General features: G+C 43.0%; 1 protein-coding gene across 1 annotated transcript in view; it reads right to left on the reverse strand.

Moving 5' to 3' along the window:
* SLCO2B1 (solute carrier organic anion transporter family member 2B1) overlaps positions 1-26328 on the reverse strand; it is a 379804-nt gene that overhangs the window by 264634 nt on the left and 88842 nt on the right. The window contains exon 2 of the mRNA XM_069203800.1: positions 23495-23606. Coding sequence (XP_069059901.1) covers positions 23495-23572 — 78 coding nt within the window. The 5' untranslated portion in view covers positions 23573-23606. The remainder of the gene's footprint in view (positions 1-23494; positions 23607-26328) is intronic.

Below are 26328 nucleotides of genomic sequence, written 5' to 3' on the forward strand. Positions count from 1 at the left end.
AAGGATGTTTTAGCTGTGCCTCTGAAGGAGGTCAGTTTTCGGCAATGGGAGCAACTGTGTACGGCAGTGGGCTTGATTTCTTATGAAGACCTTATCAGGGAATCAGCAGGAAATTTCTCTAAATTTAAATACTTGCAAATAAGAAGCTGGGTGAAAGAGGTCAAAGGGGGAGTGGGTGGCTCGAATGAGGTGGAAAGGCTGCTTCAGAAGGCTGAAATGGACAAAAAAGAATTATTGAGATGGTACTCGACACTCGTGGACATGATAGATGGCGAATTCCTTATGCTAGAAGAAATTTGGAAATAACATTTCCCAGGAGCACAGATGAGAATTATAGCAAGTATCTATTGCTTTGCTGTATTCTACAGTTAAAACTGCCCGTTTAAGAAGGAATCCTCTGTTTTCAATTCTCACGGCCTTTTGGACCCCCGAGAAATTAACAAGATTGAAGCCCGGTAATAAGTTCAGGTGTGGGAAATGCGGCCTGGAATCCGCAGGAGTTTTGCACATGTTCTGGGAGTGTCCTCGACTTAGCCAATTTTGGAGCGAGGTTGGCGACTGTATTAATATGATTTTACCTATAAAGTGTAAGGTAAGCCCCCCCCGATTATTTTTGGTTGTACACAGGGAGAAATTGAGGTAAATAACAATATGGCCAAGTTGTTGTTCTATATGATGGTATTGGTCAGGAGAGAGATATGTAGGATATGAACCAGTCCGACCCCCCAACACTTTTGGAATGGAAAGACTCGTTAATGTACAATTTAGTATACAATACAAGGGGGAAGGAAAGAACTGAGAAGAGGTATGGGTTCTGGGGGCCGCTAATAAACTGGCTTGCAACAAAACAGTGTCTGTCCTATCATTACATAACTGCGAGTCCAGAGGAACGCGATATAGTTGCGTTCCTGAGGGCTATCCCAGCCCAGAAACATGGATCCCCCCCTAGTCTGAGGGCCTCATTTGGAGACCAAATTGGAATTAATCCATTCCCCAGAGGTGCATTCAATAAGATACTTCAGACTTCGGGGTTAAGTGAATGAGGATACAAAAAATAAAAAATAAATGAAATAAATAAATGAAATAAGCTGTGAGCGAGTAAACCTGGGCTGCTTTAAAGTAGGTGTAGGTAAACTCTGCCACGAGGTGAATGACAGAGTTTTTGCCGAACTCCACACTCCAAATGGGGTGGTAAAAACTCTACGAACTCCACCGGTAGAGCAAACTTTACCACCCACTCTATTTACAATGTAGGTGTATGTAATGTCTGAATAACTCCGGTCTCTCCTCTGGGTTTTCAAACAAGGCTTTATTCAATACAACGCTGTAATAATTGCACCAGACTGTTTAACATTGTTCAGTTCATCTCTTATGTTTTTTAATACCTCATTGATTTTCTAATGATACTTTTAGTATTGTTTGTAATTTGAGTAATGCTGGAAAATGACTTAATCCCAATATCCATATTTAGCTCATTTGAATCAGTATCAATCTTCCAATTTCTTTTTCCATTCCTATAACCATAATAAGTTTAATCTATTATTAATTGCTTAAAACCTTTGAAATAAGAGAAATTTCCAGTTACACTTTTCTCTTTATTCTGTGCAGAAATCATCAATTATTTTGTTTGTCAGAGTCAAGGTATTTAGATCAAAATAATGTTTATACTTCGTGGTTACCTAACTAGCACTAAGCCCCCTGATCAGTGATCTTTAGTTTAGACAAGTCTTTTTTTGCTGTATTCAAAACTTTTCACTTTTTCATTTCATACCATATCTTGTTTGAGAACTTCTTCATGACATTCTGGAGGTTTTGCAGACACTTTTAGAAGACAACTTTGCCTCACATGTCTAAACATAATTTCTGATGGGCATTTTCTAGTTGTTAGTTTTGCTCTCTGAACTATTGTTTAAATGTGTCCCTAAATTGTTCAGTCATTCAGTTTGCTTGTGCCCAATGTGGAGTTATTTTCCTATGTGATACTCCCATATAGTTTAATTATTTTTTAAACTCCTCACCGTTAAATGGTGGTCCATTGATCAGTTTTAAATCAACTGGTATTCCCCAAGTCAAAAATACCTCATCTTGAACTGGTAGCAGAGAAGATGCTGAAGTTGATGCTACTTGATTTACTAATGTGATTCTTGAGTATTCACTCGTAATGACAAATTGGTAATGCCCTAAATCTGTGGCTTCATGAAAGTCGGCTGCTAGTGTTATCCAAACTGCCTCAGGTAACTTTTATATTCAAGTTATTCTGTGAACAATTGCTTCAACATGAGCTTCTAGCCCAGGAATCATTACCTTGTTTAAACGTTTTTTGCTGCAGATATTCCTCTGTGGCTTTTCAGAGCAATTGATCACACATCTTTGAATTACACAGTGGATTATTATCCAAGTTCCTTTTAAAAGAAAGTCAGAAGAAGCAACTGCCAACTTATTATGTACAGTTTTTAAAAGCCAATAAACTTTCATCAGCTTCTGAAGGACACACGTCTCCTTCTATTTTCTTAACCCATTGACTCGTTCAGTCTGCCATTCAAATTTATATTCTTTCTTTTTTCCCCAAGAGTTGCAGTCTTAAATAGGAAACAAACACATTCTTCTGCTCATGCTGCTTGCTCTTAATGGGCTAAACAGCACTTCTAGATAAATAGTCAGTAGTACTGAAATCCTTACCTGGTTTATGTATAATTTTGAAATTCTAATCCATTAATCTCAGGTCCCATCTTTTGCATTTTTGCCTTTGGGTTACCAAATAATGTCAATAAAGCTTGATGATCAGTAATCACTACAAATAGTTTCCAATACGGAAGAAAACAATAATGCTCACATGCCCAAACAACTGCCAAACTATATTTTTCTGTCTGAGAGTATTTTTTTTTCTCTTTCAAACTTCTGCTAGCATGAGCTATCACATATTGAATGCTTTCTCTTCCAGGTTTATGCTGCACATGTACTGCTCCCAATCCTGCTGGACTTGCTTTAACTAATAATTCTGTGCAGATTTTAGGATTAAAATATGATAAATGGGCTGCAGATGAAATGTCTCTTTAAATTTTCAATAATTACATTTCACATGCTTCATTGCATTGAAACTTATTTCCTTTCTCTTTTAGTTAAGGTAATGGAGCACTTATAGTTGAAAAGTCTTTCATATACTGTGAACAATAAGTGGCCATACCAAGGAATTAATGCAACTCTGACAGTGGTTTTGGATATGGCATATTGTCTAAAGAAGAAATGTACTTGAATCTGAGAGCATTCCTTCCTTTGATAGGATGTGACCATAGGATGTCAATTCTTGTTTGTTTTCTTCACACTTTTCAGCATATAAAAGTGAGACCATGTTCACTTAAGAATTCACATACTTTTGTTACTGGTCTGATGACATTCTTTATTGTTTCTTAAAATATTTCAGGAGCTGAACAAAAACAATAATTAACATTTTGTAAACAATCTGAAATGAGTACAGAATGGTGTTACATATCTTAATTGTTCATCAATTTACAGCTAATTACATCATTTGCATAAATCTAACCTCACAATTACTGCAGCACCACTGAAAGATCTTATGTCATTTAAATGTGATACCTTTCTCTTTTAGTTGCAGTTTCTCATCACTACACATATTCTGAGCAGGTGTATATTTTTGTTTGGAACCACTACTATTGGAGAAACTCATGAGGTGGGGCAAGTTACTGTCTCAATTATGTCTTTTGTTGATAAAGAATGTATTTCTCCTTCCACTTTACTTTGTATTTGTATTGGAACTCTACTGTGTACCTGTGCTACTTACTGGTTTAGCAGATTCATTTATGTGCAAAGTAACTACTTTCATGTAGATTTTAGAATAAACTTGGACATTTTCCTATAATTGTATTGCCATTGCAATCAAACCCACAAATCAAGCAGTAACTTTGCTTAGAAAACAAAGACCCAGAGCTTTTCCTTTTAAAACATGAATTTCCTATTTACCCAACATATTTTCATATGTAAGCAATCCTTTGAACTTTCCTTTGTTACTAACAGGATGTTTAGCCCCCCCATTGAAACATTTTTCATTAAATGGAGTTAATGCAGGCTCGTTAACTATGTTCTCATATTCAGATGCACATAATATGTTTCTCCACTGTCCAAAGCAAACAGTGCTTTGTGTGAACCCAGAAGAGTGCCTACTGTAGCAGTTTTCATTATATGATTCATTTGTTCAGAATTTACAACAGGCGTTTATAATCATTCCATTGAATTGTCTTCTTGTATAGACTCAATCGCACAGTGCTTCATGTGGCTTGTGTACTTGCAGGTACCTTTTGCATCCTGTTTTTTTCCATCCTTTAACTTCTCTCTATGATGTGATTTCCATCTTAGCTTTACACCCAACTGCAAAATGGTTGATTAGACTACATTTCCGACATGTTTGTCCTAAGAATGGACAGGTGGTGTGTCAGGAAATTGTTAACCACATCTACAAATCTACAACACTGCGTTTTTTCTCCTTTCTGATTATTCATTTTTTTCATCTTTCTTCTCATATTTAACTGAGATTTGTTGAATGAGTGCTATTGTATTTAAATACCCTTGTTCAATATTTACTTCATAAGTCTGTGCTTGCACCTCTGCGCGAGTCATCTTTAAAATGGTTGGTAAATCATGTTTTCTCTGGTATTTTTTTCTGAATTCTGTTGAACTGCATCCTTCTATAATTCTCAATCTTATAGCTGCCTTGTTATTGAATTATCGCAGAATGCAACTGTGAGAAATTGGGTTGTTGGTTGAGGGCTCAGACAACAGCCACAATCCTTGTTAGGGTGAACAGGAAAAGTCACTACATTAACCTGTGTTTAACTCACAGCTAGGAGGCACAAAGCAGTCAGGCTTAGAGCTTAAAGGCAATCTGTAGGGTATTTAAGTAGCATACAAACAGGTGCTGATTTAGAGTTTGGCAAAGGGGTACTCCATCACAAAGAGATGGATATCCCATCCACCATATTACAATGTCCAAAGGCCATAATGCAATCACAATATGGCAGATGAGATATCCATCATGTTTGTGACAATGTCACCCCCACCAAACTCCAAATCAGACCCTAACTCATTTTTTTTGGAAGTTGAAAACCTCCAGAGGGAAGAAGGTGGAGGCTGTAGCCAACAGGAACTCGAGGAAGCCAGATACTCCTTTGAAAAGGATCACTGAACAGGATTTGCTGCTGTGGTGAAGAGCGTAGCAGAAGCCACCTCAAAGTCAAGTCAACTGATGATGCACCTTGGGCGGGTAGACAAGGTTGGTCCTGGTCTTTTTTACATTCATAGAGTAGCTTTTTTAGCCAAAAATGTTTTGGATTTTGGCTCTCTAAACACCTTTAGCGCCACCACTAAAGGACAAGGACTGGAGGGGCACCACTTGGGGGAGTTAGGACTCACTCAGGCTGGCTGCGGGTTGAAGATGGAACCTTTTTCTCTTCCTGAGGCTCAGATCAGGAGGCCATCCAACTAGCCCTGAGAGTCACTCTGGAAGTCCTGGGTTCAACATCAGAAACAGGGCTGAAACAGTAAAGCAGGCCTTTGAGGGCTCGAGGCAGGCTTCAAGCAGTAAAGTAGACCTTCCAGGTGCAGCAAAGCAGTCTTGTGGAGTACATGGTAGGCCACAGCAGCAGGAAGCCCTCTGAGAGTCCTTCTGCAGGTCCAGGTAGTGAACTGAAGAGTGGGTCTGAGGGCCCTATTTTTATACCTGGGGCCTTCTTCGATGTAGGAGAAGTTTCTAGCAATTCCCATTGAAGTGTTTGATGTGTCCTGCTTACCCTGCCCTTGGTCCTGTCTGTCTGCCTGAACAATGCAGAAGTAACAATTTATTTATTTGAATACGGAGCACAGCCAAACCTTCTTCTCCACATTTTACATCTTGGAGATAAAGTTTGCTGATGAGACATGACAAAAGACATTAGCCGGCAAAAAGAATTAGAAGAAACAATTTCTTGATCTAAATGTATTTGCTCAGCTTCCGTTATCTCCAAGGACTGTAATGATTAACTTTCTTGAAACATTTGTACTGAAGTAAATATATAAACAGATACCAATGTGACAAATATTGTTAGTCATTTTTATTCATCTCCTTTCGGTATTAAAAGTTATACCTTGTTCTTATTTGAGTCTTTAAAAATGCAAAATCAACTTTCATGGCGTCTTTCTTTGCTTCTTACGTTTTGTCCAGAATCCTGCCTGACATCAAGATGGCCACCAGAAAAAACATTTTGTTCCACAACTTGCAATATTACCCAAGTGACTTGTTTCCTTCTGACACTCCGAGTGAGCGTTACCGACTTCAAGATGGTTGACGTGAAAGAGTCCTGTTTCAAATCATGCAAAACTTTACGAGCGACTGATTTTCTTTCACTGCTCTGACAAATGAGCATTTATCACTCCCAGCGCCAGTCTGCCTCTTAATTAAGCATTGCACCTCACAATTGAACCTTAAAGTTGAGGCATTAATAAAAGTGCAACACGCATTACCTCAGTGCTGGGTCTTGTATTTCAATCTTAGCCTCGTCTTGATATGTCAAACCTTCACTGCAGAACAGGAAATCCAGTTCATGTCACTGCACACTCCTGACCTCCCCCTCATCAAAGTGTAAGGGAAGAATGACTCCGGAATCTGCTCAGTGTTGCCAATCAGAGCTTTATTCCAGACAGAGTTGTAGTATGCTGCCAGTCCAGTGACATCCTACATCATAACATTCCTAAATTAACTACAACCTGTGTTATACATTCAATTCTTAAAGACATAACACAATACTACATCATACATGCAGAATGGCAACTATTATAACAGTGAAAGACACATATTACATACATCTGAAGAACACTTTTCTTTTTTAGTCATCAAGTGTATGTCAAAGGAAAATTCATTTCTTCAATCTCAACAGTATAAAACTTCTAAACCAATGTCCTTCATATCAAAGCACCAGGTTTGAAGGCTTCTCTCCAAATATTTTTGCCATTTTGGCACACTAAAGAACTGCTTATCAAGAACAAATAAACAGAGCAACTAGGAAGGAGGTTGCCAACAAGCACAGTCTCTCAGAGTCAGTTAACAATGATAAACTTCATGGAAGCTGAATATAAAAAATAATTTTGGCCAGCAAAACGTCAGGCCATAAAGAAGCAGTGGATTGACCTGTTAATGATTTGCAACGAGAGAACCTGAACACGTTTTGGGACTAGATAAATAACTTTAAACATAACCAAGAGTTGTAGAGAAACCCATACTGCCTGAGAAATAGAATGCAGCCAGTAATTTTAGTAAGGGGGTTGGGCAGATGGGAAACGCATGCAGAAATACCAACTCACTCATGCCCATGCAGTTACATATGCACGCACACACACACACACACATCCATTCACATTGCTCACTCCCAAATATTCGTACATACTCACCCGGATAGCCCAAACATTAAAAAAAACACATACACTTACCTGCACAGCTCTTCTTTGGAGGTGTCAGGAGAGTTGGGACTGCTGACTCCTCTTGCCTTAGGTCAGCCAATGAGAGGAGGAAGAAGTCCTTACCTTGTCACAGACTGGGATGGCGTCAGTGAGAGCTGTTGGCCAAATTCTGTGATGTGGTATAAGTGATTGACACTCGGCCGTGGGGATTTCATGGCTTAAAAATGAAATGCCCAGGTCTGAGGCAATCAGTGACACTCCTGCTCATCACAAGCGGGAGCACCTTGAGGTCCTGTGCCAAGCTGAAGAGTTCATGCCCACAAGAGCTGTGACACTTTCCGCTCAGCAAAGTTCAGCTCAGGCAGCTAGGAGCCTGCCCGTTTAGTGCATGTATAGCTCCTGGCTGCCTGACCTGAACAAGAAGAGTGTCTGTCAGGCTGATCTTTACTCAGCCTGAGAGACACTCTTCTTGTTGGGCAAAAGGTGAGGAGGCGTGTCTCCTCCGTCTGTGAGGACAGCCTGCGGCTGAATCTGTGAAGGAACTATACATCGAAGAATACCCTTCAAGACTGAATCTTCCTCTAAGTAAAGGGGTAGATTTTGCAATCTAAATTAACCTTGCTCATGTGGCTAACATAATTCTCAGTTTTAAGACCAATGAGGTCCCTCATCTGAATTGGAGTACCTGTGCCTATGTTTAAAGAAAGTAATGATTTTCGGCCATGTCATTCAGCTCACATTTTTTCTAATTCGAAGCATTTCAGAAAGCTAGACGAGGCCCATTCTATTCCTAATATACAAGAAAGGTTCACACATGCTCCCTTCCAACTATAGATTAGTAGTCCTATTAGACATTGGTGGTAAATGTTTTGCTAAATTATTGTTACATGAGCTGAAACGAAGGGCTATTGCAAACAACCCGATGTCATTATAACAAAAAGGGTTCCAACAAAATTGCAGCATGGAGGATAATCTGACAACAGAGTCCTTGTTGATCCATAGAGCTATGCACAAAAAAGATTTGCCACTGTGTGCAGCATTTATGACTTTAAAACTGCATTTCAGTGTTGACAGAGAATTGCTTCGGTTCACAATGGATGGCTCAGACATCCCCTTATCACTATAATAAGCAATAAATTAGCATTACTCATATACCTGGATAAAGATTAAGTCTCGCCAAATCTTTATCACCTCTGAAAGAAAATGCACAAATAAGGGTTTAAAGCAAAGGTGCCTGTTAGAGCCACTCCTTTTTTACCTGTACGTGGTTCAATTGCATGACAATCTTTTTAAGGCAAACAGCTTCCCTATCAACTTTGGTGCCAGATTGTTGCAATTTCTGGGCGGGACTCTTCTACTTGACAAACAGGATTAGTTTAAATTAAGGCATAAATCCACTGAGCGACTTTTCTGAAGTTAATAAATTAGTCTTTGCTTTGTCAAGGTTCATTGCTAAGATTTTCGGGTGTAAATTCAAAAAAATTGCTAAGTGGTTTTTGAGTAGTTAGCCTTTCGAGAGGATTCTCACTTACAAATAGTCAGGCGCCAACTTCCTTGAAAGAGGAGGAAATCAAATTTACTTTGCCTTGGTAAGGCAACAACCCTTGGTCTTAAATGTGGAGTTTATAGATTTGGCAAATAATATATCAGGCCCGTCCATGGAACTTTTGTTCTTTGTGCTACCTGTAAAATTGATGCCCACCCTAAAATGTATCTTAGTGACTTTGCCTGAGGAATTTTCAAAATGGGCTGACATAGCTCAGTGTTGTACCCCGCTGTACCCTCAGGCTGCTATTCAGTCCTTCTGGTTCTACACTACAATACTAGATTCAACTTAGTGCTTACTTTGGGGAAAAAATAAATGTCAGGGCCAAAGGTTTTCACCCACATCCAGTACAGTTGGCTTCACCCATAGCTCCTCTTGCTATTGTTGCATGCCAGCATGAAAATTGCTTACTAAGGATCACACTCAAATACTTGTGACACTGTAGGGTTGTCCTGGACATCTTAGCTTTAGCCCTTTTTTGTTACAAGTTTATTAAACAACTGGACTCTCTACTGATGTGCTTTTCTATAAATATAGACACAGAGCAAACATAGTAACCAGTGCATGGAGACCGCAACATCTAGTGTTGTCACCTCACTCTCAACAGTACATTTAACTATATCTCGCACCTGCTCCATGCACTGGTTATTAGGGATGGGAGGTACCCATGTGATTTGACGCCACGGAATTCCGCAGGGTTACATAAAAACTCTCCAAGATTCTGCAGAGTTCCACAAAAAGGCAGAAACGGACAAGCTGCCCTGCTCGCACTGTGATTTAGCACAGGGAGTGCATTCTTTGTTGAAAAATCGGTGCAAACAGCACTACGCGCACCCCAGAGGGTGCAGCTATTTGACATGATTTTGATGCTGCTTAAGTAGATTTTCTACTTGAGCAGAGGACTTCTGAGCACACATTAGAAAAATTGCAACCGAGGTCCTCCTAGAGACCGGAAATCAAGTTAGGGACACCAAGTCTCACTTGCGCTCTCCAGCTCACTGTGCTAGAGTCGCACACAAGACAACATTTCTACCATGTGATAATTGGCGGAATTTGGCCAGAACAAGAGTAACATGGAATCGCCAAAATTCCATCAACTCTGCTGGTGGAATGGAATATATCGCCCACCACTACTGGTTATACCATTCTATATTACATCAATAATACCATATGAAATCATAGCGTTCATAACAACACGTATGCCATCTCAAATGACATCAGTTGTGAGAACACAGTGCACGGAGAAGGTGAGAGTTATAGTTAATGTAGCGTGGCGAGTCAGGTGACAACACCGGATACAAAGGTGCACAATTTAGAGTAATTTGAAGGTGGTGCATAAATTATAATTTTGAGTTATAACCATAAATTGAGAATTACTAATGTTTGTCTAGCTTAAGCTGGGTTTGTAGTGCAGGAATAAGTAAAGTTTTCCTAACTATTAGTTATGCCTAACCTTTTTTTTTCATGCGTGTGTGTCTGTGTTTTTTTTTTCTTGCGTCTGGAAAGACATTCAGTATGTGTGGTACTGCAAGTTATTAGAGGTCCCTTTTAAGTCACATGAAAAATCCTGAAAATTCTCTCACAAAACTGAACTGCAGTACTTCAGATGAGGTCTAGTTGTCCCTCGCATCAGGTCCAACTGAAGTCTTATCAATCCTGCAGTACCACAAGTAATTACTAGAGGTTCCTCTCAAGTCAAATGCCAAAGCTGAAGTACCACAAGTGGTTACTAGGTGTACCTCTAGTCAGATTCAAGTATTCAAATGTGTGCCACACAGCTGAGGGCTGTGGCTTCAAGACAGATCATGTGTGCTTGTTTTGCAAAGGATAAAGATGCCAAAGCAGCTAATCTATGAATATTTTGCAGATTTACACTGCCATGTTGACCTGGCAAAATAAACCTTTTGCCAGGCCTAAACCTTTTCCTTTCATACATGTGAGTCACCCTTAATTTAGACATTGGACAGCCCAGAGGGTAGGGTGCAATATATGTGAAAGATAAGACATGTACTTTTAAGTTTTACATGTCCTGGTAGTGAAAAACTCAGAAAGTCACTTTTCACTACTGCAAGACCTCTCTCTCCCATCGGATAACATTGATATTACCTTATTACATTTTACAAGTGTAATTCACAAGCTGGGAGAGATAGACTTTTTGAGTTTGGTGTCTCTGGACTCACAATTTAAAATCTCAACTTATGGTGAAGTTGGATTTAAAATTTTAATTCTGAAAATGAAGTCGACCTTTTCTTACTTTAGCCACTTGGTGTCTGCTGCCTGTCTCTGATCACGTCTGGGAAGAATGACAGCAGGACTTTGTGTATTCCCCCTGGACAACTACACACAATGGGAACTTAGGTGTGAATTGATGGGCCATCCTGGGAAGAAGGGAGGAAGGAGCTGGGAACAGCCTCAAGTACACCTGAGTAGGCTGTGTCCTCTCCACACTCAAAGGACTTCAAAAGCCCCTGTAGTGAGCATAGAGCGAGGGCAGGAAGGACATTGACTCTATGCACTACAAAGGCATGTTTATGTCTCCTCCACGTAAAAGGCACAACTGGGTATAAGTACTGGACCTCTGACACCACAACTTCAGAACACTTATGGACCTGTTGATACTTTGCCAGGAAGAAGAACTGCTGTGTTGCTACAAGGACTCTCACTTTGCTGGATTCCTGCTTTGCTGTGCTGACCTGTTGCCCTCTTACATGTAAGAAAGAAGGACTGGACCTGCTTCTCTCCAACCCCAAAACCAGAGTGGCTCCAAGGGCTAGTTGGCTGGGCTCCTGATCCAAAGTCTCAGGAACATAAAAGACTGCCAACCCTGCTTCTGCACTTGGACTCTGCCATTTGTGAGTCTGCCCTGCAAGTGGTGCCCCCCAGTTCTGGATCCTTGAAAGTGGACCTAAGTTGTTTGCTCCAGTGGAACCAATGCATCCTCTGCTGCAGAAGTAGAATCAGCACATTACAGTTGTTGTATGGAACAGAACCATTGCATCGCCTTTAGAACTGCTACTGTAACACTTTTCCCAGTGCAAGGTCCTCGCATCCTCATCAATGACAGCCTCGACGATGACAGTGAATCTGTGCATCACAGCCTCTGTGCTCATTGGTACTGACACACTGCCTCGACTGGTCAACGCAGCCTCACCACTGGCCTGCGAATCAACAGCCTGAGAGCCGAGATCCTCAAAGTCGATGCAGTAGGAACTCACTCCCTAACCAAGCCCCTTCTCAGAACTGACACATTGCCGCTGTTGCATGGAGAAAATCAACGCACCACCTTTACTGCATTGTTCAGAACCAACACCACACTCCAAAGCCAGGATTAAAGTACGTATGTTCAGCGGGCCTAACTGGGCCCATGTAGCCAGCCTGCACTCCATCACATTGGGCCTATACTTTTGACTTTGTCCTGGTTTGTTGCTACTAGATAACCAATTTTAGCTCTTCATGCTTCTTAGCGCTATTTTTACCTAAGACGTTTAAAAATCAATATCTCAAGTTCTACTTAGCGGATTTCTGTCATTTGTGGCCTTGATTTGTTTATTAAAGTGAGATCTATTTTTCTAACTTGGTGTGTGTTAGACATTTCATCCTTGGCGTGGTCTCCCTTAACTTTTTGCTTCTGTTCCCCATGTTTTAGATGTGTGCTGGACTCTGATTGTACTGTTTTTGTTGCTCTTGGCACTTTACCACTGCTAACCAGTGCTATGATGCAAGTGCTCCTTTACAAAATGTGTATTTAATTGGCTTATCCATGATTGGCATATTTGATTTACAAGTAAGTCCCTAGTAAAGTGCACTGGAGGTGCCAGGGCCTGTAAATCAAATGCAACTAGTGGGCCTGCAGCACAGGTTGTGCCACCCACATAAGTAGCTCTGTAATCATGTCTCAGACCTGCCACTGCAGTGTCTGTGTGTGCAGTTTTTAACTGTAAATTCGACTTGGCAAGTGCACCCACATGCCAGGCCTAAACCTTCCCTTTTCTTACATGTCAGACACCCCTAAGGTAGGCCCTAGGTAGCCCAAAGGGCAGGGTGCAGTGTATGGTTAAGGTAGGACATATAGTAATGTGTTTCATATGTCCTGACAGTGAAATATTGCTAAATTCGTTTTTCACTGTTGCAAGGCCTGTCCCTCTCATAGGTTAACATGGGGGCTACCTTTAAATCTGATTAAAGTGTAGATTCCCTTTGGGAGCGGATGGACATGTGGAGTTTGGGGTCTCTGAGCTCACAATTTAAAAATACATCTTTTAGTAAAGTTGATTTTAAGATTGTGTGTTTGAAAATGCCACTTTTAGAAAGTAGACATTTGCTTGCTTATACCATTTCTGTGACTCTGCCTGTTTGTGGATTCCCTGTCTGGGTCAGTTTGACAGTTGGGCTGGTTGCACCTCACACTAAACAGTGACACAAAGGGAGCTGGGGTGTAGCCTGCATATCCTGATGAGCCATCTGTGCTAGGAGGGAGGGGAGGAGTGGTCACTCACACCTGAAAAGGCTGTGCCTACCCTCACACAATGCAGTCTCCAATCCCCTGGTGAGTGTCTGGGGCCTGGCCTGGGCAAGGCAGGATTTCTCATTCAAAAGAGACTTCACTTTGAAGTAGGCCTACTTTAAAGGATCCATTGGGTATAAGAAGGGCACCCAAAACCACAGACTTTAGAAACACTTCTGGAAACAAGAGGAACCTCTGCCTGGAGAAGAGCTGAAGAGCAAAGGAACAAGAGCTGCCCTGCCTGTGACTGTGCTTTGTGGAGCTATCCTGCAAGTGCTGCGTCTGCCAGAGTAAGAGGGCAAAGACTGGACTTTGTGTGCCTTCCATCTTGAGAAGAACTCTCCAAGGGCTTGATTTAGAGCTTGCCTCCTGTTGTTTGAAGTCTCAGGGACAGCAAAGACTTCTCTCTGCCAGCACCTGGAGTCTCTGGAGAGACTCCTACTCTGCCCTGTGGTGCCCATCCAGTTCCTGGGACCCTGAAAGGAGAAGCTGGCTGCCTAAAGACAAGGAAATCCATTCACAGAGCGCCGTGCAGGGAAAAGATCGACGCAACTCTGAACTGCGGCTGAAGAAACGACGCGCCGCTGGCTCCGCAGCTGAGAAACAACGCTCGCAGGAAACGCGACCGAAGAATCGACGCACGGAGCAGGAGAAACGACGCACAGCATCGCCGACAGAGGCTGGGAGATCACAACCCAGGCTGCGGGGTTTTCGGATCATCGTGCGGCTGGATTTCCGACTCAAGTCCTGCTGGGCGTGGAAAAACAACGCAAGGCCTGCCTGGACCCAAGAGTGCTGACCAGATTGACGCATCTCTCTCCTGTGGAGAGAAGAAACTACACACCCGCCCCGGCGAAAGGAGAAACGACGCACTGTCCCGCTCGTGAGTGGAATCAACGCATCGCAAGCCCTTTTTGACACGCACTCGCCGTGTGGGTTTATTTTTGATGCGCCCAAGGTACTTTTTCACGCTGACAGTGTTAGTGTGTGTTTGAAACTACTTAAAGACTCTTTTTGATTTTTCATTGATAATTTGACTTGTGTGTTGTGGATTTTTGTCGTTTTGGTCTTGTTTTGTTTAGATAAATATTTCCTATTTTTCTACACTGGTGTTGTGTCATTTTGTAGTGTTTTCATTAAGTTACTGTGTGTGTTTGCACAAATACTTTACACCTAGCACTCTGAAGTTAAGCCTACTGCGCTACCAAGCTACCAAGTGGGTAAGCAGGGGTTAGCTGTGGGTGATTCTCTTTTACCCTGACTAGAGTGAGGGTCCTTGCTTGAACAGGGGTAACCTGACTGTCAACAAAAGACCCCATTTCTAACAGTGTGGTATCTTTTTGTGTGGTGTTTTCACTGTTTTAATTATTGAAGTTCTGCACAAATACTTAACACAATGCCTTTAAATTAAGTCTGACTGCTCTGCGCCAAATTACCAGAGGATGAGCAAAGGATTATTTACAATTTTCCTGATATTTACCTTGACTAGGACTGTGGCTGTTGTGTGACTAAGGTTCACACCTTAGTTAACCAACAACCCAATTTCTAACAACTGGAAAATGACAAACCCATCTCCATGCTACCATACCTGGCAAACATCTTGAAAAAAAAACTCATTAAAAAAATTACTGACTGACCACCTACATGAAAGCTTCCTTCTGGACCCTTCCTAATTTGGGTTCAGGCAGAATCACAAATCTCAGACTGACGTTAGCAGTGCCACTGATGACATCCATCTCACCCAGGGAAGGGAAACTCCACAACACTCTTCTTTATTGACCTCTCTGCCGCATTCAATATGATCCCGTACTACCCTTATCCAATGCCTACTCAAGACCAGAATGCACAGAATGACAAGCTAATGGATCATCTCCTTCCTTGCAGGTCTCATGTAGTCAGTATCACCACGTACACCTCCTCTGCCTCCAACTTGATCCATGGAGTCCCTCAAGGCTCCTCACTCATCACAATGCTCTTCAAAGTCTACATGGCCTCACTCACCAACATCGTCTAGGCCCACAGATTAAACATCATCTTGTTGCCAAAAACATTCAGTTCATCCTCTCCCACTCTGATGACACTTCCAACTGCTAGACGATGTTCATCAATTGCATGGCCGAAGGCACAAGCTGGATGGAAACTAACTTCTTGAAGCTGAACTTCAACAAGATGTAGGTGATACTCTGAGGAAAAAACACCTTCCTCTAGCCCTCCACACACCCCCAGTGATCTGTACAGAAGAATGATGGTCTTCCACAAGCCGTTTACAACACATCCTTCTGCCTTGGCCCTTGGCCTGGTGGCTGTTAGAATTAGGATGTATTCCCATCCAACCAAACAAAGCCAGGAACCCTGGGATCTTGATTGAAAAGCAAATGTCGATGACCAGCCAGGTTAATATGGTCATCAATTCTTGCTTCCACACCCTTAAGCTCTTCAGGACAAGCTTTAAATGGATTCCTTCTAACACCTGCAGAACCATCACGGAAACCTTGATCAACAGTAAGTTGGACTACAGTAACGCAGTGTACATCAACATCACCACACAGCTCACCAAGAGGCTCCTGGTTATCAAAAAAGCAGCAGCCAGACTCATGCTTAAACTCATACCCACACACCTCAGACACCTCCACTGGCTCGTCATACACAGACCAATCTCCTTCAAACTCCCTCCTCCCCACCCCTACAAACACAAAGTACTGCACAACCAAGGTCTTGCATGGCTGAACAGCTGCATCAGATTCCACACACCAACCAGACACCACCACTCTGCCAGCCTCCTGCGCGCCTTCATCCCCGCATCCAAAGTCCCAGTTGACTGAGACTCCTCATACCTCACTCCTAGAGCACGAATCAGGCCACCAGCTTAGACCCAGAATTCACCAAAAATAGGACCCAGTCAATTCAGAAGCCCTTCTCAAGGCACCAGGATACTCTCCCAGGTGACAAGCATGCCATACAAATACACATAACAGAGCAGACTATGCAAAATTAGGTCATCAAAAAAGAGAGCATTTAGTGATTGAAGTATGAAGCCATTTCGACTTATTGTCTGTGCTGTGCGGTGGCAAGAGCATTATCTGAGCGACTATTGGGCATGCAAAGAATAATGCTGGTTGACTAAATGCACCTTAAATATATATACTTTTATTATGATTTTTTTTTTAAACGGACTAGCAGCTTTCAATTAATGCTTTGATTACTATGGAACTCTTGTAATGACATCCTAGTATACACATGTTCTATCACTCACTGGTAAATTCAGCCGCATCAATCTTATTCTTAGCAAACTGCTGATCAGTTGAACAATGCATGGCGCCAGTAATCAAACGTGGCATATGCTAAAGCCCACAACCCCATGCTGTATGCTGTGGTAGGAAGAAGCAAAATGTCAATGTTACTCAAGCAAACTAATAGAGCAAACGAATAGATAACAATATTTGCTAACCGCTTCATATATACGTATATTTCATTAAGGATCTTTCTTGAGGCTGAAAAGACAATCAGTAACCTGCAGTACCGCAAGTTGTTACTTGAGGTCCGTCTTGAACCAGATGGAAGCGTTCAAATGGCCTTCACAAAGCAGAGGGCGTGTGGCCTCAGAATAGAAATTTGAATGCACACTTTTTTTAATTATTTTAATTATTTGTGTTTGTTAGTCATAAGATCAATAAATATGCCAAAGTGGTATAAGATGATGAGTCAATGTTGATTTCTATAGATTTCTTGATTTTTATCGAAGTGTGTGACAACTCCCACACATGCACGGGTTCTAGCAGTTATAAGTAAATATAATTACCTTTAAATGTACATTTGGGCACTATTTTTAGGTGGATGTAAGCAAGAACAGAAGCAAACTGCAATGACTCAAAGTGAAGGTATCCATCAGTTGAAGGAGGATGACCCAGTGGCTTGTGTTCGGTACTGTGGTGGAAGGCAGCATAATGTGAGTGACATTTGAGCATCCCAGTGGACAAAAGAGACTGATTAAGAGCATTCTATGTGCATGTACTTGTAATATTTGTTTTAACATGAGGCTGGCAAGACAGCTGAAGCACACTTTGGTCAGAACTAAAAATTTGAATAAAAGGGGACTATTCATATACAATTAGCACAATCAGAAAATACTATGCTCTCTTTGTACTTTTACTACTAGAGTGCTGGATTTTCGAGATGATTCACAAACGTATGCAAGAGCACATAAAAGAATACACTTGCAGTACTATTTTCCATACTCAAATGCTTTAATGAATTGCCCCAAAAAATTAAGCTAGAAAGACTATGGGAAATGTTTTTAGAGGAAATAAAAAATGAGGACTATAGAGTTGTTTATAGACACGTCACATATTTCCAGTTTTAGAATCTATCAAAGTTTCATTCTGATCCAGGCACTTCAACAGCACGTGAATGTTTTTGGGATTTCACATTATATAAATTTGATTGGATTGGAATGGATAGGTTGGATTTGAAATCCGAAGTTCTCCTGGAAATCTACATTTGCCCTATCCTGGAACTCTACAATTGTGATGGATTTTAAGGACTGCACCTGATGCTCTTTGTAAATCTCCAAAAAGGCAAATCCAGCAGCAAGTATACTCCGAGGGGTTTCAGCCTAAGGGGGTCATTACGACCCTGGCGGAACAAGTCCGCCAGGGCCGTGTGACTCGGTGGCACCGCCGACAGGCCGGCGGTGCCCCGCGGGGCATTCTGACTGCGGCGGCTCAGCCGCGGTCAGAGAAGGGAAACCGGCGGTCTCCCGCCGGTTTCCCGCTGCCCCAAAGGAATCCTCCAAGCCGGCGCAGCATGCTGCGCCGGCATGGGGATTCCGACTCCCCCTCCCGCCATCCAGTTCCTGGCGGTTCTCCCGCCGGGAACCGGATGGCGGGAGGGGGAGTCGCGGGGCCCCCGTAAGAGGGCCCCTAAAAGTATTTCAGTGTCTGCAAAGCAGACACTGAAATACGCGACGGGTGCAACTGCACCAGTCGCACCTTCCCACTCCGCCGGCTCTATTACGAGCCGGCGTCATCGTGGGAAGGGAGTTTTCCCCTGGGCTGGCGGGCGGTCTTGTGAAGACCGCCCGCCAGCCCAGGGGAAAACTCGGAATACCCTCCGCGGTCTTACGACCGCGGAGCGGTATTTCGGAGGGGGGAAGCCTGGCGGGCGGCCTCCGCCGCCCGCCAGGCTCGGAATGAGGGCCTAAGTCTTTAGAACATATTTCAAACCATTTCAAACTAGCTTTGTGTTTAATTAAGACATCTGTCTTGCTAGCCTTACATCATTCAAACCATTCCCTTTTCTTTAAACACAACATCATCCTCTACTCTATAACACAAAACACTCTGTCAACTCCAAAACCTGGTATATCACTCCTTTAGGTTCAAGTCTATTTCCCCTTAAGACCATACCAGCAATATGCTCTCACACTTAATTTCAGCTTTGCTACCTCCTGCCACAAAAGATGTTGACTGGAAGATCTAGCTTGCCATGAGAATTTATCTTCAGCACCCAACATCATTGGCAGTCATAGCACCATATGAAACTCTATCCCTTTTTAGAAGAGCCTTGTATTGTCCGCAAACCATGGTTCCTCCCCATACTGTTCCACCAGTAATTGTATTGGCAAAATCTACATAATATATAGGCAGCCTTTTGGGACAAACTGTTTGCAAGTATTATGAATAATTAGAAAATCAATGTGGTGCATGTTTTTATTTTAATAAACTTTATCAGGTTTTTTATTAATGTTAACACAAAACGGAGCTCATCCTCCAACTAGTAAACAGTATCACAGCTTATTTAGCAATAACTATATGCTATGCATATATGCATCTTAGTATTTGTGACATAATCACCAAAACAAGTTGTAAATGGGTTACTTTTCCTGGACATATTTAAAAGGCATAGCATATGCATCAAAGACAAACATGTATCCCAATGAGAGTTTTGCAGGATCTACTCCATTCTCTTAATCCCTCCCTATAGAACTATGTAAACCCCATTCATGCCTGTTTTTGGGTAAATGCTCCCGTCGATAGATTGATGGAACATGTGTTTATTCCGGAATCAGTCCCAACCCTTCTGTGAATCATCAGGGGCAGGATCAGGTTTGTTCAGTCCTTCCGTCGGGGTGGGCAATATTATCCTCAGCCCCCATCCTGCTCCCATTCGCCACCACCTGTAAGTCAGTTAGCATGGCCGCCCATGTTCTCAAGTCGTCTTACAGTTTTCCATCCGTATGGATATGGCGCATTCACACCTCCTCCGCCCCAGCCCACTCCAAGACATCATGCAGCCAGGTCATAATACTAGGAGGTGTTGATCGCAGTCATCACACAGCAATGAGTCTATTGCCAGGACAAGTCCCAAAAGGAGGAATCAATGGCTTGAATGTTTCTTGGCAGGGGAGGGAAGCAGACAACAATATCTGGTGGACCTTAGGCTGTACAGCCCATCTCGTTGCTTTATTAAGACTATCAAGAACAGGTCCAGACCATATGTAAAAAATCTGCTGGTTTAAAGTTACACTGTGGACAATTCTCCTGGCGGGTCATATAGATTGTGTGTAGTGTTTTGGGTGTGAGGTATGTCTGATGGACAAAATTATATTGAAGGAGCTTGAAGCGCACATTGGAGTTTATCCTCTGTACTTCCTCATTTATTTTTTCCCATTCTTTGAGTGTTGGGGGTCGCTCCAGAAGCCTTTCCCCTCAGAGTCTGAACCGGCAGGACATCTGTGGGCGATCTTCCCTAAGGGCACGATATAAGTAAGTAATCATGCAGCAGCCCTAGGCCATCTCTAGTATAATGGTTAGTGTGATGGATTTAAATTGTTCCTTTGGGAAGGATGGCCAGATTTCACGAGCTGTGCTGGAAATCTTCATATGTTGAAGATAATGGCCCTCTCCCAGGGAGAATGTATCCACAGCTTCTCTTCTGGTGCTAAAGAGCTGTTCCGGGTATAGGTCCCCCATGACCTCACATCCCCCATTCCTCCATCTCTGTATCAACATGAATTTGGAGATATGGGGGAAGGGACAGCACCACCCAGAGGGGCATATCTGGGGTGCATGGAGCCCAGCGAAGCACTCAGCAAACCACTCCCTCCCACACCTGCGCCATCAGGCAGATAACATAGGGTATCCACCTGGGGCACCTGGTTGCCAGACATCAGGAGAACCAGCAAATTTTCCCCACCCCTCAGCAGGAGGCCTACAAACAGGAACACAGAAGCCGTCTTCGTTAGTTCAGTAGCAGCCCTCGCTGTTCTGCATTGATGTTTTATCTGATGTGGTATTTAGGACTTCCGTGGCTGGATTTGTTCTCTGGATTCAGCTGTAGGGCGCCACGTACTCTGCCAGCCAGTTATCTGTACACCCTGGACTCGATGAAGCTGTATGAGTGGGGCCTCTTGGCCGTAAACTGCAGAGACCACCAGCTCAGGGAGCGAGAGAAAGTGGTCCTGATGGCGCATCGATTCCCAAGCGCACTCTACTGAAAACAGCCCATTATTCTTGCTGGCAGAATCCTGCTCCTCAGTGAGTAGAAGCAGGCTGGTAGGTATGTCACGCACCACAAAAACGTTTCTTCCAAACAAGCCTGAAATACCATACTGCAGAAGCGCACTCACAAAATACTTGCAGTGTCAATGACACAGGGGGTCATTCCGACCCCGGCGGGCGGCGCCCGCCGGGCGGAAACCGCCCAAACACCGCCCCGCGGTCAAATGACCGCGGGGACCATTCTAACTTTCCCGCTGGGCCGGCGGGCGATCTTCAAAAGATCGCCCGCCGGCCCAGTGGGAAAGCCCCAGCAAAGATGAAGCCGGCTCCGAATGGAGCCGGCGGATTTGCTGGGGTGCGACGGGTGCAGTTGCACCCGTCGCGATTTTCAGTGTCTGCCAAGCAGACACTGAAAATCTTAATGGGGCCCTGTTAGGGGGCCCCTGCACTGCCCATGCCACTGGCATGGGCAGTGCAGGGGCCCCCAGGGGCCCCACGACACCCGTTCCCGCCAGCCTCTTCCTGGCAGTGTAAACCGCCAGGAACAGGTTGGCGGGAAGGGGGTCGGAATCCCCATGGCAGCGCTGCTTGCAGTGCCGCCATGGAGGATTCCTTTGGCCAGGGGAAAACTGGCGGGAAACCGCCGGTTTCCCTTTTCTGACCGCGGCTTTACCGCCGCGGTCAGAATTGGCCAGGAAGCACCGCCAGCCTGTTGGCGGTGCTTCCGTGGTCGTTGGCCCTGGCGGTCAATGACCGCCAGGGTCAGAATGACCCCCACAGTGTTGGGCCTGGGTCCCATGGTGAAAAGCAAGAGATGCCGTCTACGTTTCGTGTTGCGACCACGCTATGCACCAAACAGCTGTCAGGCCTCTCCATAAAAGTGCATCAAGAGGGGAATACTACGTGCATTTTTTGTTTTGCGCACCCGCTGACCGGGTTAGGTGGGAGCGCATGGTTTGCCGCTCCCCGAGTTCATGCGATCCATCGACAGAATCCTGACGTCACAGGTACTTGTATGTATGTGGAGGTGGGAGGACAGTTCAACCAACCTGAACCACCCGAGCAGACCTCTGCATTGACCGCGTGATAGTGCAATTAGGACCTGAATTAAAGCGTGAGCAGCAGACGGCAAGGTAGAGGGACACTAATCAAAGCAAATTAATCTGTCCTTGGCTCCTGTGCCACAGAATAAAGAGGAAATAAAGCATGCCAAGCGCTGTCCAATAAGAAGGCAGCAAAAAAGAGCGACAACAATGAGAACGAATGGTGAGCCATGGGCGGATTAGAAGCCCATTACTGAACAGAGTCTTGCTAGCAAGAGTGCATGCATTAGCGCATGCTCTTGTACGTTCGACCTAAAAATTATATAATACATATGCCTGTGAGAAGCAGCAAGTTATAAAAATCTTCTTGTTCTCTTATATAAGTTTGCACACATGCCAAAGTATCCATGCATGCCAAAGTGTCAGTGAATGATTCAGTGAGTAAGTCAGTAAAAAAGTAAGCATACTCCTATATTCAACCTGCAAGGGCACATTGACAAAGAGATGTCTGTCAGTAGGTAACAAGCATTTGCAATGCAATGGGTGTTGCGTTTATTCGAGTTCGAGCTATTAGCATTCTAAATTCCTATTTGGACTTTTCTTGCCATATACATTGAAAATGAAAAGTAAAACAGTTGACATAAGCAAGCCTATTCAAAGCACCATGGCCGCCATGAGCATGAGCACGAAGGAGAGACACAAAAGGTAAAAGAAGTTCGCTTGCAGTCAAACATATCAGCAAACGTGCAATTATCCATGTAACAAGGTCGCTTTCCAAGGTGGTAACAAAACTGCCCCAAGGAGGGATAAACATAAACCATTTACCAATAATAACAGAGAAGTTTTGAAAGATAAGCCAACAAACAAGTGAAAGCGATGGGCATGTGGTGGGCGTGGTTAAAAGCCCACAAGACTTACAGCAGGTCAAAGCGCTTGCACGCTACCAAGTTCTTCTTAGCTGCTGATAGGCGTGAGACATACCACCAGGAAAACATCGTGCACTTTGATTGGTTACATTAATATTAGTTTTGATTGGTTCTTGGAGGCTTGCAAGCTAGTAAGAACTGTCGTGTCACTGTGATGACTGAGCGATTCCTTTTACAGAACACAGACTCATCCACTGAACTATGTCTGTGTGCTTGGTAGCAGCTGCTTGGTAAAATCAATAGCTCCTAATGGAATGTGGCTGCCCACACGGTCTGAACATCAATTGTGTTTTGAAATATTTGAGAATAACACTTCTCCCTGTCAATCTTCCTTTGCGCTGGCATTTATCTCGATGATGGTGAACTCCACCACCGAGGCTTGTTTATGTAGCATTTCATGCCATGCGATGCAGGTGGAATTTCACAAGTAAGAAAGTCAAACATTGCTCACAAATGATCAAGCATCATTTCGTATTATCGCCGTTTCCCTGGCGTATGCCCAAAACATGACTGCCTTTCATTAGTCGTCTTACCTTTATACTTGAAAAGGGATTCTTGGAGCATGTTTTTCTGTCTTGGTGGACATAGTTATTTTGCACTGTAGCTGTCATATTGTTGGCAGTATACGTTTATTAACCGGACCGTCTACAAAAAAATAAAACGTTATTAAACCAGAGAGTCCTACAAATATTATTAGTTGATCTTTTCAATATTGTTCAACAATAACACATTTGGAAATAAACCCTGGGGGTCTAATGGGTACACCCTTTTATAATTAGCCCTGGACTGCATTTTGTTGAAAACATTAAGCAATGCTTGTTTCATGAGGATCGGTGGTAGTAGTGTTTGGGTAGGTCAACGTTTTAATGCAGACGCTAAAATGAAAACCACAGCTCCCACCCTTGCTCAGTGCATTCAGACCTTTTGCTCCACATAGTTACAAGTCTATGTTCATTGTCAGCCATCGTTGAATGAATTCATCCACCCATTCCTCACCATCCACCTATTCATTCATTGAGCCACGTAGCCCTGTCACCATTCTTCATCTACCTTTTCAATTGTTGGACAAGGTTCCATAATGCAATATGTGTAGAAAAACATGCAATTTTTGCAATTCTGTCAAACATTTCTTTGCGGGAGAAACCTCCCCTACCCCTAAATTCGCATTGCAGTGGGTAAGCTCACTTGCTGTGCTCTTTTGCTACCAGGGCCAGCTTTAGCGCCCGTGCCAGTACGACAATCATTTTTGGCAGCCACCCCTCCTGCCCCCAAGACCTCCTTCTTGGTTTACCTCACTAACACTGGACAAAAGCGACCCTCATCTCTCCGTAGCCTCTCTCTCACATAAATTTCACTTGTTTTAAAGAACTGGCTAAGGCTGAGTTTACATCCAAGAATGTATATCTACCCAAACAAACTCGTTTTAGCAACATTAGAAATAGAGAATCAAAGACTGAGGGAAAAAACATAATGTTCTAACCTATTTATGCAATTTGCATGCAGCTCTTCAATGGCAGTTCATAACATACACTGTCCTATATTAGAGTTGTATTTTATAAACTGAGACACCAAAAGAATCTCTCTGACAAAAGCAGTAATCTTCTCAACTAGCCACATAAAATACAGATCTGTGATCTGCATAGTACGCGTTCTTTGCAGCAGTCATATTAACCCTCTGCGCTACTTTATGGCGAGTGACAAAATTCCATCTCTCTCTCCAGCAGGAACATTAATCACAAGAGTTATCTTGCCATTTTTATTGCTGTCTGAAAGCTGGATGCACAAGGAACTCTGCAGCATGTGTTTTTAAAACCCACGTTACTGTTAAACACAGTGCCCCCACCCACCCCCCCCCCCTTAGGTCAGCACCCCGTTCCCCAGGTCAGCACCCAGTGCGGCCACACCAGTCGCACTGCCCTAAAGCCAGCGCTGCTTGATACCTAAAGTTTTAAAGCTGGTTTGAAAAAATTTGCCTGGGCTGCTTTTGGTTCCCAGGCCGGCCTTGTTTATAATCTGCTGAACATTTTATATCAAATCTAGAAGCAGTCAAAGCGCAATGTGAGATTTTATGATTTACTGATGAACAACTGAGTAATGGTGTTAAGGGTGAGGTTGTGTGAAGTAGGCCTTGCAACACTGGTTAATCAATAACAAAACATAAGACAAAGAATTATCACTCAGAAAGCGATTGTCTGGGTAATATTGTTGTAGAGCGGCCTGGGTAGAAGGATTAGGAAATGAGGCGAGAGTTCATTCAGCCAACACTTTGTCTTTTTTGCTCAGTGAAAGTCAGTGACCTCAACCATTGCAGATTTTTGGGTAAAATCAGAAGGATAAATGATCGACATATTGTATGTGTGGTGTGTCTACCCCTTCCCCCAGCCTCCAAACATGCACAAAGTTTTACCCAATATTATTTTTTGATCTTGGATAGAAATAATGAAATCTGGGGGTGCCTGGACTGTATGGCTTGCATTAATGAGGTACACAGGGAGATGTGTGACTAATATCCCACTGAATCCTAATGAAAATGTGATGAGCTCCTTAATATTTATTGGCTGTTTTAGAAGTGGTTCATTTATTTAAACAAAGGTTTCATGCAGTTCGAAAAGAGTAGAGGGTTTCAGTGATTTCACATGCAGTTTCATTCAGTTTCTCATGAGTTGCTACATTGTGGCATCTAAGTTTCAGTTCCCGAAACAATTTAATGTATCTGGTCACACTTACTGTGAGATCATGCGTCTGGCCATTTTGGGCACATCCAGCTTTAACTGAGTTCCATAGAGTATGGCAGCTGATTCTAGACTGAAAGGTCACTTTCCACATTCTGTGTAGTTCCATTGCATAATGCTATAGTGTGATTCCGGATTAGCAATATGGGAGAAGGGTCCCAACAAATTAATAATATAATGTTTTACAGGACTGAATTATAGTTTCAGGGACAAGACCTGGACTTAACCACATGTACCTGTGGCACAAATCAGCCGGGTTTTCCCACACTGCAACACGCGATAACGCTGTTGATTTGGTTCTTGACTTAAAATATTAATGTTGGATTATTGATCCTTAAATACTAAACAAACCAATATAGTGAATAAACTTAAACAACATAGAGTAGACACATTATATCAAAATGAATAAAGGAACTAAAGGCACACACTTAATAGTTTAAGCCAAAAAGCCCCAACAAAATTCAATGCATCCGTGGCTGCACTTGACTAAGATCTAGATGGGATTTCAATCCTGCTGTGATTTTGCTTCTGTCAGGTAAGTCTAGGGTGGCATGCTGATGAGGGGTTTTCTCTTCTCACTTAGTCTATTTCATGAACACCCAAATCCCTCAGAGAGGCAAGCCAAGGTACCGGAC

Source organism: Pleurodeles waltl, chromosome 8, assembly GCF_031143425.1.
Source record: "Pleurodeles waltl isolate 20211129_DDA chromosome 8, aPleWal1.hap1.20221129, whole genome shotgun sequence".
NCBI classification, from domain to species: Eukaryota; Metazoa; Chordata; class Amphibia; order Caudata; family Salamandridae; genus Pleurodeles; species Pleurodeles waltl.